Genomic DNA, 17,353 nt, shown 5'->3' with positions numbered 1-17,353 from the left:
GTTACAGCACTAACTTCGCTACGAAACGCTCATACCAAAAACGCAAATTCACTACACATGCTGAGCGAACCGGCGATACTACCGAGAATTTCTTTGACCCATCAATATCAACCCGATATTTTGTACTAGAAATCGATTCTCGTCTCTATTTTCTGTCAGTCTTTCTTCAATACGAGGTTCGTTTTGACAAATTTAATTTAAATTGAAACTTACATAGGTAAGCGAGTTCGCCGCACCGACCTTGATTGAATCAATTCAATTGAATGATTGTTTATTGTTGTCTCATGACCCCTTCAATCAAACACTGGTGACAAGTCACGAGAGTCACACAGCACAGATAGAGCGAGTGATGAACTGATACAGTTAAGTGTACTACAAGTGATAATTGAGAGGTAGGTCTGTCTTTGCGCGGCGCTCGAGTTGAGAGAGGCGCCTTCTACTTTCGTTTTCGTCCTGTTGTGTTGTTTTGTTGTTTCCCCAACCACCTGACTCGACCACGGCAGGCATCACCCTTTGTCTACCTGAGTGATACTCTCCCCACCAACCAACCCAATTCTGGTAACACTGACTGACAGCAGTTCTTTAGCTCAGCGGCTAAGCGTCTGCCTTGGACACCAGGCAAAAGTTCGAACCTCTTGAAGGACCTGTTATAAACCTGTGATATTTGTGATATTCAGACTGTTGTTTTGAGGTGTTTAATTTGTATTTGTAGCATGATGAAGTATGTGGTATTAGTGTTAACTGCAGCAGCAGCAGCAGCAGTAGTGGTACCAGCTGGTGCAGGAGAGGCATTTCGAAGCCCGTTACGTTTGAAAGCTTTCGACGCGGTTCATGAGATGATTGATAACGGGGTCGATCCCGGGAAACCCTTATTTTTAACCCCGTTTATAGAAAGGGGTGAAACAGATAAAGGTTGGTATTTCTGAATGCGAGGATCGTTGAATCTAAACCCGGTTTATTTTTTATTGTTGTCCGATTGGTTTCAGCTCGTCAGTTAAGTCTCGTCGGTCCGCTGAAGATAATCGGCCGACCCGTGAAAAGTTACTCAGGATTTTTCACCGTCAATAAAAAGATGAATAGTAACATGTTCTTCTGGTTCTTCCCGGCTCAGGTAACAGGAAAACACGGCTTAACTCAAATTGTGAAATAAGAAAAACAGAAATTTTTACTTGTAAATTTTGTAATTTTTACTTTAAACCGACAAAATGTCGACACAGTTAGTAGCAGTATGCCTCATTTGTGGATTTTACGGGACCTCATTAATCTCAGTGGCCTCACATTTCAGTTGAGATGAGATAAACTCCTGATCTGTGTGCCCTGTATTTGAGACAAACTCCAGATCTGTGTGTCCTGTATTTGAGACAAACTGAGATCTGTGTGTCCTGTATTTGAGACAAACTCCAGATCTGTGTGTCCTGTATTTGAGACAAACTGAGATCTGTGAGTCCTGTATTTGAGACTAACTCCAGATCTGTTTGTCCTGTATTTGATTGTTTTATTTCCAGTATAATGCTGCTAATGCTCCTGTTGTTCTATGGTTACAAGGAGGACCCGGTGGTTCCTCACTGTTCGGTTTATTTGTTGAAAATGGTCCGTTACTGGTAAACAAGCAGAAACTACGTAAGTTTTAAAACACACTCCCCCTCCCCCCCCCCAGACACAACCTGAACCCTTGAGATCAACTCTAAGAGACAGTCAGTCTGAATTCATGCTGTTTGTTTATCTATTTCTAGTTGAGAGTCGTAATATAACATGGGCTTCAAAATACAACATGTTATACATCGACAACCCGGTAAGTTTGTGATGTCATAGGGTGATTTATAAAGGCGGACATGTTTATTTACTAATATTTCTGTTTCTAGGTCGGAACTGGTTTTAGTTTTACTGAAAGTGAGGCTGGTTACGTGACTAATGAAGACGAAGTAGCCAGAGACCTCTACAGGTAATGATTGTAATTAAATCGGAATCGACTCTACTCTCCGGCTGCCTCTGAAGTTTGTTGTTTAATTTTCAGTTGTTTGACGCAGTTTTTTACCGTTTTTCACGAGTATAAAAACAATGAATTCTACGCTAGCGGTGAGGTTAGTACCATAGAGATCTAATTACTTTATTTTTCAAATTAACTCTGAAGATGGAGATTCCACCCGAAACAACTGTGAACATGGGTGGAAGAGAATTCCACCCAAATCGTAAGGAAGTAACAATGGCAGTTGTTTGAATTGATATTCTGGGTTTTGTCTCGCTCTCTCATCTCTCCGTGTATTGATTGTTAATTTCTGTATTGTATTTGTAGTCGTATGCAGGTAAATACGTGCCGGCGATTACTTATAAAATACACGTTGAAAACCAAGCGAAACCAAAAACATTCATTAATCTGAAAGGAATGGCTATCGGTGATGGACTCATTGACCCTGAAAATGTAAGCAATCTTTTTGAAATTTATGTTTCCTTGAAATCATCCCTCACCTCATCGTGTTTATAGATCCAGGACTCGGTTTCACAGATCCTGAAGTGTAGAACTAGGTTCAGGATCAGGGGCCGGTTGCACAGTCATGGCTTAGACTTAAGACCAGTCTAAGACCAACGTAGTTCCATAGCTATTCTAACAACTTAAGACCAGTCTTAAGATTTAAGACCACTTTTGGACTTAAGTCATGACTGTGCAACTGGCCCCTGGTCTATAGAATCAGCCCTTCTGTTGTGCTGCCCTCTATAATGATATATTCTCTATTTTATGCGTAGATGATTTTAGGTTACGCTGATTTCATGTATAACACCGGTCTGGTTGATTTAAATCAAGCGAGAGTGATTTATAACATCAGTAAAACCACTCTACAGCTCATCAAACAGAAACAATGGATAAAAGCGTTCAAGGTATCATCAAAAATTACAAGTTTCATGAATTGATAAGAGACGTGTGGATTGTAATAGGAGAGAAAGGGTTAAAAGGGTTCAACAATTATTTTCACAAATTGGATTAGTTAACGAGGTTGTTGCTATGCGATTTAGACATGAATCCCCCTATGACATCATCGATTACTGAGTAAGCTCAGTTGCCTCGGTAGTTTGAGCGATGATGTCATAGGGGGATCTATTTTTGCGATTTAGTCATGAATCCCCCTATGATGTCATCGAACTTACTGAGTATCAGTAAGTTACTGTGGCTCAGTTTAAGCGATGATGTCATAGGGGGATCTATAAATACAGCCAGTGTTTTTAAATACTCGTATGAACATTTTCAGCGGTGGGGTTCTGCGTTAGACCAGTACGAAGCAGCTACCGGCTCCACCTTTTATTACAATTATCTATTAACTCAGGTATGTCCGTCCGTCTGCTCGCACTAACTGACACGCTTTGTTTTGTTATATTCAGATGTTTGATAAAATGTTGAACGGGGATTTTACGAAACCGAGTTTATTCACTAATTTCACAGGAAGTGATTTCTATTTCAACTATCTCCTAACGAAGGTACCGTACCACGGTTAAACACGGTTCATCGGGTGACAGGCACTCTTTATTCATTGCACTGATTCAATATCTTACTCCTAATCCTTCATACATCTAGTCATTAGCAGCGAATTTGATGATATCATAGGGGGAGTTTATGGAGGCAGACATCTTTTCTAGAAGTGTCTATAAATCAAATCACTAGTAGACAATTTGATGATGTCATAGGGTGATTTATCATAGTGGCCATTTTTTCTGATGAATTGTGTTTGTATTGTTTCAGGAGCCGGATTCATTTGAATATTACAATAAATACGTGGCGTTGTCGTCTGTTCGTAAAGCGATTCACGTCGGTCGATTGAATTATAACGATGGTAAAACTGTTGAAACTCATTTAATGGTTGATGTGTTACAATCTGTAAAACCGTGGGTCGTACAGATACTCAATAATAATTACAAGGTAACCCCTGAAATACATATATCTTATATCTGGTGTTTGTAGTTCATTTTCAATTCAAAATGTCTCAGGTGAAATGTGGACGATCACAGATTGCACAGTGACAGGCTTTTGAATGTCTAAGGGGCTGTAGGGTCAGAGTCCAGGCTAAGGGATCATTCATTTATTACGTACGCATAAAATTTGAATTTTTCAACTCCCCTCCCCCTCTGTACGCAAAATCGGCCATTTTTTCATATACATTAAGCATTACAGTACGCAATTGCACTGACCCCCTCCCCCTCCCCTAATGCGTACGTAATAAATGAATGACCCCTATGGGGCTGCAGGGTCCAGGCTACAGATTTGATACCTGCTTTATTTCAAAGACCCGAGTGTTTTTTCATGTTCATAAATTGAAAAATAATGGAATGATTTTCTGATTTTCAGACTCTGATTTACAGCGGTCAGCTGGATGTAATTATCGCGTTCCCTTTGACTGAACAGTTTCTACGTATGTTAAACTGGCGCGGTCAAACACGTTATCTGAAAACAGAACGCCACATCTGGAGAATTCATCCTAACGACCGAGAGGTTGCTGGATTCGTTAGAGTCGTTGATAATCTTTATCAGGTTCGTTTCGTTAATCTGTTCCAGCGCCACCTAGGTTTATAGATCACTGACTCCATGACATTCACCCTATGACATCATCAAATTGTCTACTAGCGATTTGATCTATAGACACTTCTAGAAAAGATGTCAACCTCCATAAATCCCCCTATATTTTTAATGCATGATGATTTATGATTTTCTGTTTGTTGTTTGTAGGTAATGGTTCGAGGGGGCGGACACATTCTTCCGTTCGACCAACCGGAACGAAGCTTCGACATGATTGACAGGTTCATATCGAATAAACCATTCTTCTGAGTAAAGATGGCTGCCAGGCAGTCGCATATCAGCTGTGATCAGAATCATACCCTATAGGAAATAAATAATCTAGATATTGAGCTTGGATCGAAGACTGTTCTATTTTGTAATCTCATTATGATACTATGTAAACTTTAAAGAACTCATTCCAAAATCATCTTAATGATGAAACCTGCTAAAAGTTTGTAATATGATTGTGAAATAGGTAACAGTGAGAGAAGTCAATTGTATGTTGCTGGCTGTTTATTATATTGAATATGTTGAAGATTTTGTGAAAACCAGTTTTTTTTCTACCAACAAAAAAGTGTTTTTTCGAAGAAATTTGAAATAAAATATATATCATTTATCAGAAACATAAAAATGATTTTGTGTTTGATATTTTACTGATGCGAGGTCTCTACAGGATATACACGACCAACAGTATGTACAGATCGAATCCGGAACAGATGTAACTAGTTCTAGGAAGATGACGTCATCGATCGATGAGACTACGAGGAGTATGAATTAATCGTCGCTCCCTCAGGAATGTCAAAAATAGATCAGAGTTTTTGTGTGTGAAGCGCTTTCTATAAAACTGGTTTAACTGTATCGGATACTGGTGGATTTAAGCGACTCTAATCCCGAGAATAGAGGAATATCTGCTGTAATTTAGGGGGTGAGTTTAGTATAATTGTGAGTTATTTTAAGGGGTAGGGCAACAATGGAATTTCCTGTTTCTTCATCAATTCAATAACAAATTCACATTTATTCGTGCAGCATCTTTTCGTCAGATGTTTTCAGTGTAGAAATTGTTTGTATTTATATCCGCCGCAGGTAAATATGTGTGTCACTACAAACAATGTTTTTTTGATCACTTTACCCAAACTGTTTTAAGCGGCCAGATTGAGTCCTGGGGAGATAGTAGGAGAGAGAGAGGCTCCAAAAACGATGCCCACTAATAAGGAGTAAGGGTTGACTTTGTTAGGTATCATTTTCAGAGTTTTATTCAGCGATAAAAGAGATCATTATTAAGGCGGCCTGCAGCCTCTCTTTGGGTGGGTTCGAATATAGTCAGTGCGTTTAGGGGGATTTGAAAGTTCTCATATTAGTGTGAGGCTGGTCTCAGGTACTGCTGCTGCTGCTGCTGCTGCTGCTGCTGCTGCTATTTAGAAAGATAATAATATCCTGTTTATTGTGTTTTTATAACAGGATACATCAGAGTTTTGAAATGAGGAAGTTCATTTTATTTATTCATTCTTTGAATCAACGATATTTTGAATGAAATAAAATTTGTTATGAAAAATTCTATATCCTAGTCATCTAGACTAGTGGGTGGTCCGGACTATGTTCCAGTACTAGTGGGTAGTCCGGACTATGTTCCAGTACTAGTGGGTAGTCCGGACTATGTTCCAGTACTAGTGGGTGGTCCGGACTATGTTCCAGTACTAGTGGGTGGTCCGGACTATGTTCCAGTACTAGTGGGTGGTCCGGACTATGTTCCAGTACTAGTGGGTAGTCCGGACTATGTTCCAGTACTAGTGGGTGGTCCGGACTATGTTCCAGCACTAGTGGGTGGTCCGGACTATGTTCCAGTACTAGTGGGTAGTCCGGACTATGTTCCAGCACTAGTGGGTAGTCCGGACTATGTTCCAGCACTAGTGGGTGGTCCGGACTATGTTCCAGCACTAGTGGGTAGTCCGGACTATGTTCCAGTACTAGTGGGTGGTCCGGACTATGTTCCAGCACTAGTGGGTGGTCCGGACTATGTTCCAGTACTAGTGGGTGGTCCGGACTATGTTCCAGTACTAGTGGGTAGTCTGGACTATGTTCCAGCACTAGTGGGTGGTCCGGACTATGTTTCAGTACTAGTGGGTAGTCTGGACTATGTTCCAGTACTAGTGGGTGGTCCGGACTATGTTCCAGTACTAGTGGGTAGTCCGGACTATGTTCCAGTACTAGTGGGTAGTCCGGACTATGTTCCAGCACTAGTGGGTAGTCCGGACTATTAACCTAGTGCGTGATATACAGTACAGTGCTGAAGAGGATGACATACAGTAATTCAATAAGACTCCGAGTTTTAATGATAGAGTCCCGTGAGAGAGAGAGACATGTGTTTAAACAACTACAACTAATTATTTCATAAAATATATTAGATGAGATTGATCACCCCTTCCTCCCCCTACCCCACTGATAACACAGTTTGATGCACCAGCAGCAGCAGCAGCAATCTCTTAGTACTCATTTTTCATTCAATGACTCTCAATGCATGTATGTGCTGATGTTTAATATTGAGTCATCTCACTCAGTCCCTCCTCTCTCTCCTCTCTCTCTCCTCTCTCCTCTCACTCTCTATCCTCTCACTCAGTCCCTCCTCTCTCTCTCACTCTCTATCCTCTCACTCAGTCTCTCCTCTCACTCCCTCTCTCTCTCTCTCTCTCACTCTCTATCCTCTCACTCAGTCTCTCCTCTCACTCTCTCCTCTCTCCTCTCACTCTCTGTATTGAGCTATTAATATCTGATACTGTTGATAACAGATCTATGAATCATGAATAAGATTTCGAGATTGAAATCACAGCATCAAGTGTAGAATATCCTCACTCACCAGGGCTGGTTTATCGGTATTTTATGACTGGCCGCGGTGGCAAGTGAGGATGGTATCTGAAATGCGAGATGTAGCCTACATGAAATTATCTATTCTATTTTCTAAATGATTATATTTCTATTTCAGATATAAATGCAACAATGAAGTCAACGCCATCTTTAATCAATTTGATAACCGCTTGCCTGGTGGTAGTCGTGGTAACCGGTCAGCAGACGGTGGATAGTTCCACGTGTAACGTGCACCAGAGTTGTGGAGCGTGTTTCACCGCAGCTGCTGAATGTGCCTGGTGCCGTCAGGCGGACTTTGATCAGAAAGATGCCAATGAAAGATGTGATATTAAAGAGAAACTTCTCGCTAACGGCTGTAAAGAGAAAAACATTGTTCATCCTGACCATAATTCACAAATAACACAGGTACGTATCACCCTATGACATCATCATCCAATAACCATCTACTCTATCACCCTATGACATCATCATCATCCAATAACCATCTACTCTATCACCCTATTACATCATCAAACCGATCAGATCTCCAGACAGTTTCCATGAATCACCCTATGACATCATCGAATCTATCAGATCTCAAGACACTTTCCATGAATCCCCCTATGACATCATCGAATTACTATGTACTCTTCTCACCCTATGAGATGTAGTTGCCTCTATAAATCCCCCTATGACATCATCAAATAACAATATTTATTTACAGCTGATGGGTTGTAGTTGTTAGTTTATGATTGATGTGTTTTTTTATAGAATGAAGGATTCAGGAATCAGGAAGGAGGAGTTTCTGCTGTTCAACTTTCTCCTCAAGAGATTAGAATTAAAATCAGACCCAGTAAGTAAATCCGACCGTGCCGTGCCGCCGGTATTCACCAATAGATGGCGTTACTGATTGTTTATTGTTTGTTTATAGATAAACCGTTTAAGTTTGAAACTCATTTCCGATTGGCTGAGAATTATCCGGTTGATTTGTATTATTTGATGGATTTATCGAACTCGATGGCAGACGACAAGGAGAAAATAGCAGCGTTAGGAAATCTGTTAGGTGAGCAGAGTTTAAATCACAATCACTAAAACCTGTCGTTTATTGTCCAGCTTTAACCCTTTATCCCTCGTGGCTGGTTTTATAAATCAGCATTGTCTGCAGTTGCTGAGAAGTTGATTAAACTTAACGTTAACATACTGCAATGTTATATCTCATCTCCAACTGATCTTGGGAGTCCAATTGATCTTGGGACTCCAATTGATCTTGGGACTCCAATGGGCTCCAACTGATCTCGAGACTCCAACTGATCTCAGGACTCCAACTGATCTCGGGACTCCAACTGATCTCGGGACTCCAACTGATCTCGGGACTCCTTACTGATCTCGAGACTCCAACTGATCTCAGGACTCCAACTGATCTCGGGACTCCAACTGATCTCGGGACTCCAACTGATCTCGGGACTCCTTACTGATCTCGAGACTCCAACTGATCTCAGGACTCCAACTGATCTCGGGACTCCAACTGATCTCGGGACTCCAACTGATCTCGGGACTCCTTACTGATCTCGAGACTCCAACTGATCTCGGGACTCCTTACTGATCTCGAGACTCCAACTGGATGCTAATGTTGTGTTTTGTTGTTGATATTTCAGCTGAAAGAATGAAATCAATCACTAAAAATTTCCGACTTGGATTCGGTTCATTTGTTGATAAAAGAGTGATGCCTTACGTGAATGAATTACCGTCTAAACTACGCAGTCCGTGTGCCGGGTGTGTGCCACCTTACGGGTTTAAAAATCAACTCAGTCTTAATCCTGATTCATCCATGTTTGAGGTTAGTGTCGAGGTCATACCGAATGCTTGTCATGTGGTTGAACATAAAATGTAAAACTCCCAGAATCTTGTTTGTCCACATCCTCCCCCTCCTCCCCTCCTCCCCCTCCTCCCCCTCCTCCCCCTCCTCCCCCTGACGATGAATGTCTGTTTTATTTTCACAGAGAAGGGTACGCGCTGCGAGGGTATCTGGTAATTTAGATGCTCCTGAAGGTGGTTTTGATGCTATAATGCAGGCTATAGCCTGTAAGGTACGTAATAACCCGCTCTATAAACTCTATATATAGCTGTGCGTGGTTACGATTGTTTTGTGTGTTTGTAGGATCAGATCGGTTGGAGGGAAGGCTCCAGGAAAATGATGGTATTTTACGATTGTTTTGTGTATTTGTAGAATCAGATCGGTTGGAGGGAAGGCTCCAGGAAAATGATGGTATTCTCTACAGATTCTGGATTCCATACGGCTGGTGATGGTAAGGTCTGTATCACGGTCACCGAGTTCCCCACAGATATTGAGATTATCATGCTAAATTATGATGAATTGTATTTTGTGTTTTGTAGCTCGGTGGAATTGTAAAACCGAATGATGGTCAATGTCACCTGGATAATCAGGGGGTTTATACTGAGAGTATTCATCAGGTAGGAGCCTAGCAATTCATTAGAACCCAGTTCCACAGCCCAAAACCCAGTTACACAGCCCAAAACCCAGTTCTGCAGCCCAAAACCCAGTTGCACCAGTTCTGGATCCAGTTCCACAGTTCTGGACCAAAATCCACAGTTCTGGATCCAGTTCCACAGTTCTGAACCGAGTTCCTGTTTGTTTGTATTTTAGGATTACCCGTTAATCAGTCAGATATCCGCTGTTTGTTTGTATTTTAGGATTACCCGTCAATCAGTCAGATATCCGCTGTTTGTTTGTATTTTAGGATTACCCTTCAATCAGTCAGATATCCGCTGTTTGTTTGTATTTTAGGATTACCCGTCTATCAGTCAGATATCCGCTGTTTGTTTGTATTTTAGGATTACCCGTCAATCAGTCAGATATCCGCTGTTTGTTTGTATTTTAGGATTACCCGTCAATCAGTCAGATATCCGCTGTTTGTTTGTATTTTAGGATTACCCGTCAATCAGTCAGATATCCGCTGTTTGTTTGTATTTTAGGATTACCCGTCAATCAGTCAGATATCCGCTGTTTGTTTGTATTTTAGGATTACCCGTCAATCAGTCAGATATCCGCTGTTTGTTTGTATTTTAGGATTACCCGTCAATCAGTCAGATATCCGCTGTTTGTTTGTATTTTAGGATTACCCGTCAATCAGTCAGATATCCGCTGTTTGTTTGTATTTTAGGATTACCCGTCAATCAGTCAGATATCCGCTGTTTGTTTGTATTTTAGGATTACCCGTCAATCAGTCAGATATCCGCTGTTTGTTTGTATTTTAGGATTACCCGTCAATCAGTCAGATATCCGCTGTTTGTTTGTATTTTAGGATTACCCGTCAATCAGTCAGATATCAGCTGTTTGTTTGTATTTTAGGATTACCCGTCAATCAGTCAGATATCCGCTGTTTGTTTGTATTTTAGGATTACCCGTCAATCAGTCAGATATCCGCTGTTTGTTTGTATTTTAGGATTACCCGTCAATCAGTCAGATATCCGCTGTTTGTTTGTATTTTAGGATTACCCGTCAATCAGTCAGATATCCGCTGTTTGTTTGTATTTTAGGATTACCCGTCAATCAGTCAGATATCCGCTGTCTGTTTGTATTTTAGGATTACCCGTCAATCAGTCAGATATCCGCTGTTTGTTTGTATTTTAGGATTACCCGTCAATCAGTCAGATATCCGCTGTCTGTTTGTATTTTAGGATTACCCGTCAATCAGTCAGATATCCGCTGTCTGTTTGTATTTTAGGATTACCCGTCAATCAGTCAGATATCCGCTGTTTGTTTGTATTTTAGGATTACCCGTCAATCAGTCAGATATCCGCTGTTTGTTTGTATTTTAGGATTACCCGTCAATCAGTCAGATATCCGCTGTTTGTTTGTATTTTAGGATTACCCGTCAATCAGTCAGATATCATCGAAGGTAATGGAAGACAATGTGAATATGATATTCGCCGTGACGACCGACCAGGTGAAGATTTATTCCGATTTGACGAAGTTTATCGAGGGCTCGACGGCCGGTGAACTCGCTAATGATTCTTCAAACGTTGTCGAACTCGTTCAGGATAATTATAACGTACGTTCGTTTGTTATAACTGTTTTATCTGTTGCGTTGAACTTAGTTTTTTATGAGCTACGTTTATCGTTTTCAGAAAATCTCCAGTAAAGTTCAGTTAAGCACCGAAGGGGCTGAAGATATTGAAGTGAAGTTTTACTCGAGATGTTTTGGGTAAGTTGAGCTAGGTCCCCCTCCACTCCTAACCCCAAGGATTCAGTTCCACAGTTGTGAGTTAGAGTTAACTCTGAGTTAAAGTTAGTTCATTTTCAATGAGTTAACTCACAACTGTGGAACTGGAACCAGTTCATCATCTTATTAATATAAGATAACGTTGTTTATCTCCTGAATCATGAAGTCGAACTGTTTTAAACTGTCTAAAATGAATCCCCCTATGATGTCATTATGTCTTATTTATTCAGCTCTGAATTGAAGGAAACGGATGAATGCGCCGGACTCAAAGTCGGAACTAACGTAAGTCAATGATGACTGTGATGATGATGTCATAGGGTGATTGATTGATCGATCGATGTTCGACTGTTGTTTTGTAGGTAACGTTTGAAGTGTCTGTTAATGTAAAGAAATGTCCGGAAGATCCACGTAAAAGACAGCGAATGTTCAGTATATATCCAGTAGGACTTACAGAACGGCTTCAACTTAAACTAGATCTAAACTGTGAATGCGGTTGTGAGGCTTCCAATAAAAAGGTAACGCGCCTAGAATTAAGACCGGTCTTAGACTAGGTTCTAAGGCAGAACAGTAACCTCAGCTATCTATTTAAACCTCATCTTTAGTTTAAACAGTTGTTATATAAGTTTGACAGCGAAGAGTTCAAATATATGTAGATTCTGAGGAACTGAATCTCGGGATTCTAGGACAGTGTCCTGATCGGGAATCTTGATTGTAAAATGTCATGTGAAATGTTGTTTATTTTTATATAGAAGTTGAACAGTCCTCTGTGCACTGATGGTAATGGAACTTACGTCTGCGGTAGATGTGACTGTAATGAGAACAGATACGGTAAATTCTGTGAATGTTCTGGATCTGATTTAGCCAGCGCTGACTTCGAAGCGACCTGTCGAATGTAAGTTTTTGTGAGTTTCGAGCTGTTTTAAGCTCGCTCTCCTGTAATCTAACGGTTTAATAGAATCATGTTTTGAGATGTGATTAATTTCAGGGGGAATTCGACGACTAACTGTGAGAATCGAGGTCGTTGTGAATGTGGAGTCTGTAAGTGTTTCTCACGAGGAGGTCTAACCCCGAATATGAAATACTCGGGAAAATACTGCGAATGTGACGATTATAGTTGTAACTACGCGGAGGATAACGGATTATTGTGCGGAGGTAAGAGAAAAACATGGAACCGGACTGGTTCGAATTCTGGTTCCACACTCATGGTTCCACTGGGTCTCAAACTACCCAAACACCTTTGAATTGTGATTTAAGAATATGAATATTTTTAGGTCCGACTCGAGGTAAATGCGAATGTGGAACGTGTAAGTGTCTAGAAGGGTTCAACGGTACCGCGTGCCAGTGTCCGATTTCTCAAGAATCCTGCCGAGCTAAGAACGGGGTCAGTTGATAATTCAGTTGTTTCATTTATCTCATTCTTCTGAATGAAAATTTATTAATGAATTTTTGAAATTTGATTTTACAGAAAATTTGTAACGGTGCAGGAGTATGTGACTGTGGTGTTTGTAAATGTGAGGCTACATCTCTTTATAGCGGTCCTACATGTGAGGATTGTCCGGTAAGTGTTCAATGCAATACCTCGCTCAGCTCAATACCTCAATACCTCGCTCAAATTTCAACCAATAAGAGAGTCATATTGAGTTTGTATTTATGTATTTTGTAGGCTTGTCCCGGTAAATGTGAACAGAGTAAAGCCTGTGTTCAGTGTATTGGATTCGGAACTGGTCCGATCTCCGGCAAGGAATGTAAACAGAATTGTACAAACATTGAAATGGTCGATAAAGCTCAAGGTATGTAGCCTATAGGGGTCCTGTAGTCCACTCAGGGGTCCTGTGGTCCACTCGGGGTCCTGTGGTCAACTCAGGGGTCCTGTGGTCAACTCAGGGGTCCTGTAGTCCACTCAGGGGTCCTGTAGTCCAGTCAGGGGTCCTGTAGTCCACTCAGGGGTCCTGTAGTCCAGTCAGGGGTCCTGTAGTCCACTCAGGGGTCCTGTAGTCCAGTCAGGGGTCCTGTAGTCCACTCAGGGGTCCTGTAGTCCAGTCAGGGGTCCTGTAGTCCACTCAGGGGTCCTGTAGTCCACTCGGGGTCCTGTGGTCAACTCAGGGGTCCTGTGGTCAACTCAGGGGTCCTGTAGTCCACTCAGGGGTCCTGTAGTCCAGTCAGGGGTCCTGTAGTCCACTCAGGGGTCCTGTAGTCCAGTCAGGGGTCCTGTAGTCCACTCAGGGGTCCTGTAGTCCAGTCAGGGGTCCTGTAGTCCACTCAGGGGTCCTGTAGTCCAGTCAGGGGTCCTGTAGTCCACTCAGGGGTCCTGTAGTCCAGTCAGGGGTCCTGTAGTCCACTCAGGGGTCCTGTAGTCCAGTCAGGGGTCCTGTAGTCCACTCAGGGGTCCTGTAGTCCAGTCAGGGGTCCTGTAGTCCAGTCAGGGGTCCTGTAGTCCAGTCAGGGGTCCTGTAGTCCACTCGGGGGTCCTGTTGTCAACTCAGGGGTCCTGTTTCCCAAAAATTTTGTCTATCGTAACCAATATGGCTGCCTGGTGGCTATTTTTTTCTCGCCAAAATCACTCGGTAAATCTGAAGATTTTGATGGCTATTGAACATTGTTAATGATGTAAATAAAGATGTTTACGATGTAATGAAGATGTAAATGAAGATGTAAATGAAGATGTAATGAAGATGTAAATTAAGATGTTAATGATGTAATGAAGATGTAATGAAGATGTTAATGAAGATGTTAATGATGTAAATAAAGATGTTTATGATGTAATGAAGATGTAAATGAAGATGTAAATGAAGATGTTAATGATGTAATGAAGATGTAAATGAAGATGTTTATGATGTTGTATTTTAGCGTCTGAGAATCAGAAGATTTGTCAATACGTCGATGATGATGATTGTACGTTTTATTTCACGTATGAATACGATGAGTTCGGTAACGTTCAAGTTAAAGCACAACGCACTAAAAGTAAGTATTCATCTTTCAATTATTCCACAACACAGTTCCACAGTTTGTCCACACAGTTCCACAGTTTGTCCACAGTTCCACAGGTTGTCCACACAGTTGCACAGATATTCTGCAGTTAAAATCTATTCCTTTTACAAAGGCTCTGCCTGACTCTGGAATAAAAATCAGTTCCTATAAAATGCTAATGTGAGTCAAATGTGAATTGTTGAACAACTCTGGAGTCTCAATTACTTCTCCAGTGAACTGTGGAACTGTGTGGATCATGTGGATCAACTGTGGAATCATCTGAATCAACTATGCACCCACGGATTGTCTAATTTCTATAAACTGATTGATAATTTTGTAGAATGCCCGGAAGCTGTGAATGTTTTAGCGATTGTATTAGGTGTAATCGGAGGTATCGTAGCTATCGGTCTCGTATTGTTGTTAATCTGGCGTCTCCTAGCAACGCTGCACGATCGTCGCGAATGCGCCAAACTTCAAAACGACGGAGCCAACCCGAAATGGGACGCGGTTAGTTTTATTAATTATAGCTCATTATAATCAATTGTTATTATATATGATTATGCTGGATTATGATTTATTGAATTTATTTTCAGGGTGAAAATCCGATATTTGTTCAAGCGACGTCGACTTTCAATAATCCAACTTACGCCGGCAAGAAATAGATGCATTGTAGAGCGCCACCTAGTGGTCGGAATTTTACATGAACTAGTCATCGAGTGTGTCAGACACCGCTGGTGATCCGGGTGTCAGGTGACCCGCTGGGTGTCAGGTGACCCGCTCACTGACGGCTGGTAATCTAATTAAAAATATGAATTGATGTGTGTGATGTATTTACTGTTTTGAGGCAATCGATCTTCCATCAACATGTGACAATCTGTAACTTCTAGATAAATGTTGGAATAAAGGCCGTAAGAGGGGAGAGGGAGGGGGAGAGGGAGGGAGAAGTGGCCTCTCATTACTGAGGTATATTATATTTTACATAATTTAATAATAATATCTATTATTGATAATGAGGCATGTGTAATTGTAATTGTAATTGTAATTTGTATTTGTAATTTGTAATTTGTAATCGATGGAAACAAAATATTAGTAATTTTATATATTTTCAATTTATTTGTAAAATTGAAATGGTTTTGTAATGAATAATAAGTGTGAGTCCGCGGCTAAGCCCACCGGGCTAGGCTAAGCCCACCGGGGCTAAGCTAAGCCCACCAGGCTAGGCTAAGCCCACCGGGGCTAAGCCCACCAGGCTAGGCTAAGCCCACCGGGGCTAAGCTAAGCCCACCGGGGCTAAGCTAAGCCCACCGGGGCTAAGCTAAGCCCTCCGGGGCTAAGCTAAGCCCACCGGGGCTAAGCTAAGCCCTCCGGGGCTAAGCACACCGGGGCTAAGCACACCAGGGCATGTCATTTGGGTTCATCGGCCCCGACTGGGCAACCTAGCTCGCAATATGCAATATATTTGATTTTTAATTAGGCTTAATTAATGATTTGTAATTAATTAGAAATGTATTACTGTGTGGAATTATGATAATAATGTATATTTAAAAATGGTGCTTTTAATAATCAAGAGATTTTTATATTCCATATAAGTTGAGGGGGATAGTAGGGGGACTGAGGGGAAGAGGGAGTGGACTGAGGGGAAGAGGGAGGGGGATTGAGGGGAAGAGGGAGGGGGATTGAGGGGAAGAGGGAGGGGGATTGAGGGGAAGAGGGAGGGGGATTGAGTAGGTCATTTCTCATCTAATATTCTCGCCCTATAGCCCCCACTGCTGCCTGTAGAGTCCTGATAGACCCCCCCCCCCAAGACGACTGTTATTGTAATGTAAATCATATGATTTTTTTGCCAAAACAAATGAAATTCATGCTGTTTATAAAATGTATTTAAATTTGTGCTGAATCTCAGAAAGTAGTATTTGAATATTGTAAGGTTTAATCAGTGATTTCTGTGGTAAACTATAGATATATCTAATGAATTAATGAATTGATCGTACACACTGTTCCACCTGTTCTGGGTTTAAATGTGACCCATCGGACCAAATGGTTGGAAATAAACTGACTTTGATTTGTAACTCACAACTGTGGAACCAGCGGAACCGGTACGAATCATTTTAGCATGGTTTTATATTGATTAAAACTGTGACCTTCATGGAGGTCACAGTCATCTTTTGCACTCTCCTTTTGCAAATGTTTATCTTAAAAAACATGATTGGGCGCATTTAAAAAGCTCTGTGATTGGCTGAAAAAGTGACCAACGATGAACGTGTGAAGGGACAGAAATATGCAAATGAAGCTGAGGGTTATCAGTAAACCACAGTGAAAGGAGAGTAAATAACAAGAGTTGATTGAAAAACTATGTATTTTATGCATTTAGAAAATTTAGTTTGTGATTATTATCCTCTAAAGTAAGTTCCAAAATAAGTGTGTTTTAGTGTTAACGTTCTTCCTACAAAAGTGAACAGAAATTGATAATTTTAATATGAGAGGGACCTGTATCGGTCCTATTGGATCTGAATCGGTCATATTGGATCTGAATCGGTCCTATTGGATCTGTATCGGTCCTATTGGATCTGTAACGGTCCTATTGGATCTGTATCGGTCCTATTGGACCTGTATCGGTCCTATTGGACCTGTATCGGTCCAATTGGACCTGTATCGGTCCTAACGGAACTGTATCAATCCTATTGGATCAGTATCGGTCCTATTGGATCTGTATTGGGCCTATTGGATCAGTATCGGTCCTATTGGATCTGTATTGGGCCTATTG

General features: G+C 41.2%; 2 protein-coding genes across 3 annotated transcripts; both read left to right on the top strand.

Moving 5' to 3' along the window:
* Window positions 1-252: 252 nt before the first annotated feature.
* On the top strand, window positions 253-5,159 carry LOC141911709 (putative serine carboxypeptidase CPVL). 2 transcript variants are annotated; one of them, XM_074802717.1, is made up of 13 exons: window positions 253-392; window positions 713-912; window positions 987-1,111; window positions 1,506-1,620; window positions 1,734-1,792; window positions 1,863-1,942; window positions 2,015-2,081; window positions 2,294-2,419; window positions 2,743-2,874; window positions 3,373-3,468; window positions 3,731-3,907; window positions 4,334-4,516; window positions 4,712-5,159. In XM_074802717.1, exons 2-13 carry the CDS (start codon window positions 714-716, stop codon window positions 4,808-4,810), a joined length of 1,458 nt encoding a protein of 485 aa, XP_074658818.1. In that variant the 5' UTR covers window positions 253-392; window position 713; the 3' UTR covers window positions 4,811-5,159. The 2 variants fall into 2 exon arrangements, with proteins under 2 accessions (XP_074658818.1, XP_074658819.1); XM_074802718.1 differs by lacking the exon at window positions 3,373-3,468 and adding an exon at window positions 3,243-3,317.
* A 172-nt stretch (window positions 5,160-5,331) lies between these two features.
* Window positions 5,332-15,528, top strand: LOC141911505 (integrin beta pat-3-like). The gene is made up of 20 exons (XM_074802471.1): window positions 5,332-5,465; window positions 7,518-7,804; window positions 8,150-8,231; window positions 8,310-8,441; window positions 9,034-9,215; window positions 9,379-9,465; window positions 9,606-9,689; window positions 9,773-9,850; window positions 11,266-11,451; window positions 11,528-11,604; window positions 11,853-11,904; window positions 11,982-12,137; window positions 12,372-12,514; window positions 12,608-12,774; window positions 12,894-13,003; window positions 13,088-13,180; window positions 13,286-13,412; window positions 14,470-14,583; window positions 14,930-15,096; window positions 15,183-15,528. Exons 2-20 carry the CDS (start codon window positions 7,532-7,534, stop codon window positions 15,249-15,251), a joined length of 2,379 nt encoding a protein of 792 aa, XP_074658572.1. The 5' UTR covers window positions 5,332-5,465; window positions 7,518-7,531; the 3' UTR covers window positions 15,252-15,528.
* Window positions 15,529-17,353: the final 1,825 nt, after the last annotated feature.

This window comes from Tubulanus polymorphus, chromosome 10, assembly GCF_964204645.1.
Source record: "Tubulanus polymorphus chromosome 10, tnTubPoly1.2, whole genome shotgun sequence".
In the NCBI taxonomy this organism is placed as follows: Eukaryota; Metazoa; Nemertea; class Palaeonemertea; order Tubulaniformes; family Tubulanidae; genus Tubulanus; species Tubulanus polymorphus.
This window is presented reverse-complemented; position numbering and strand designations above follow the sequence as displayed.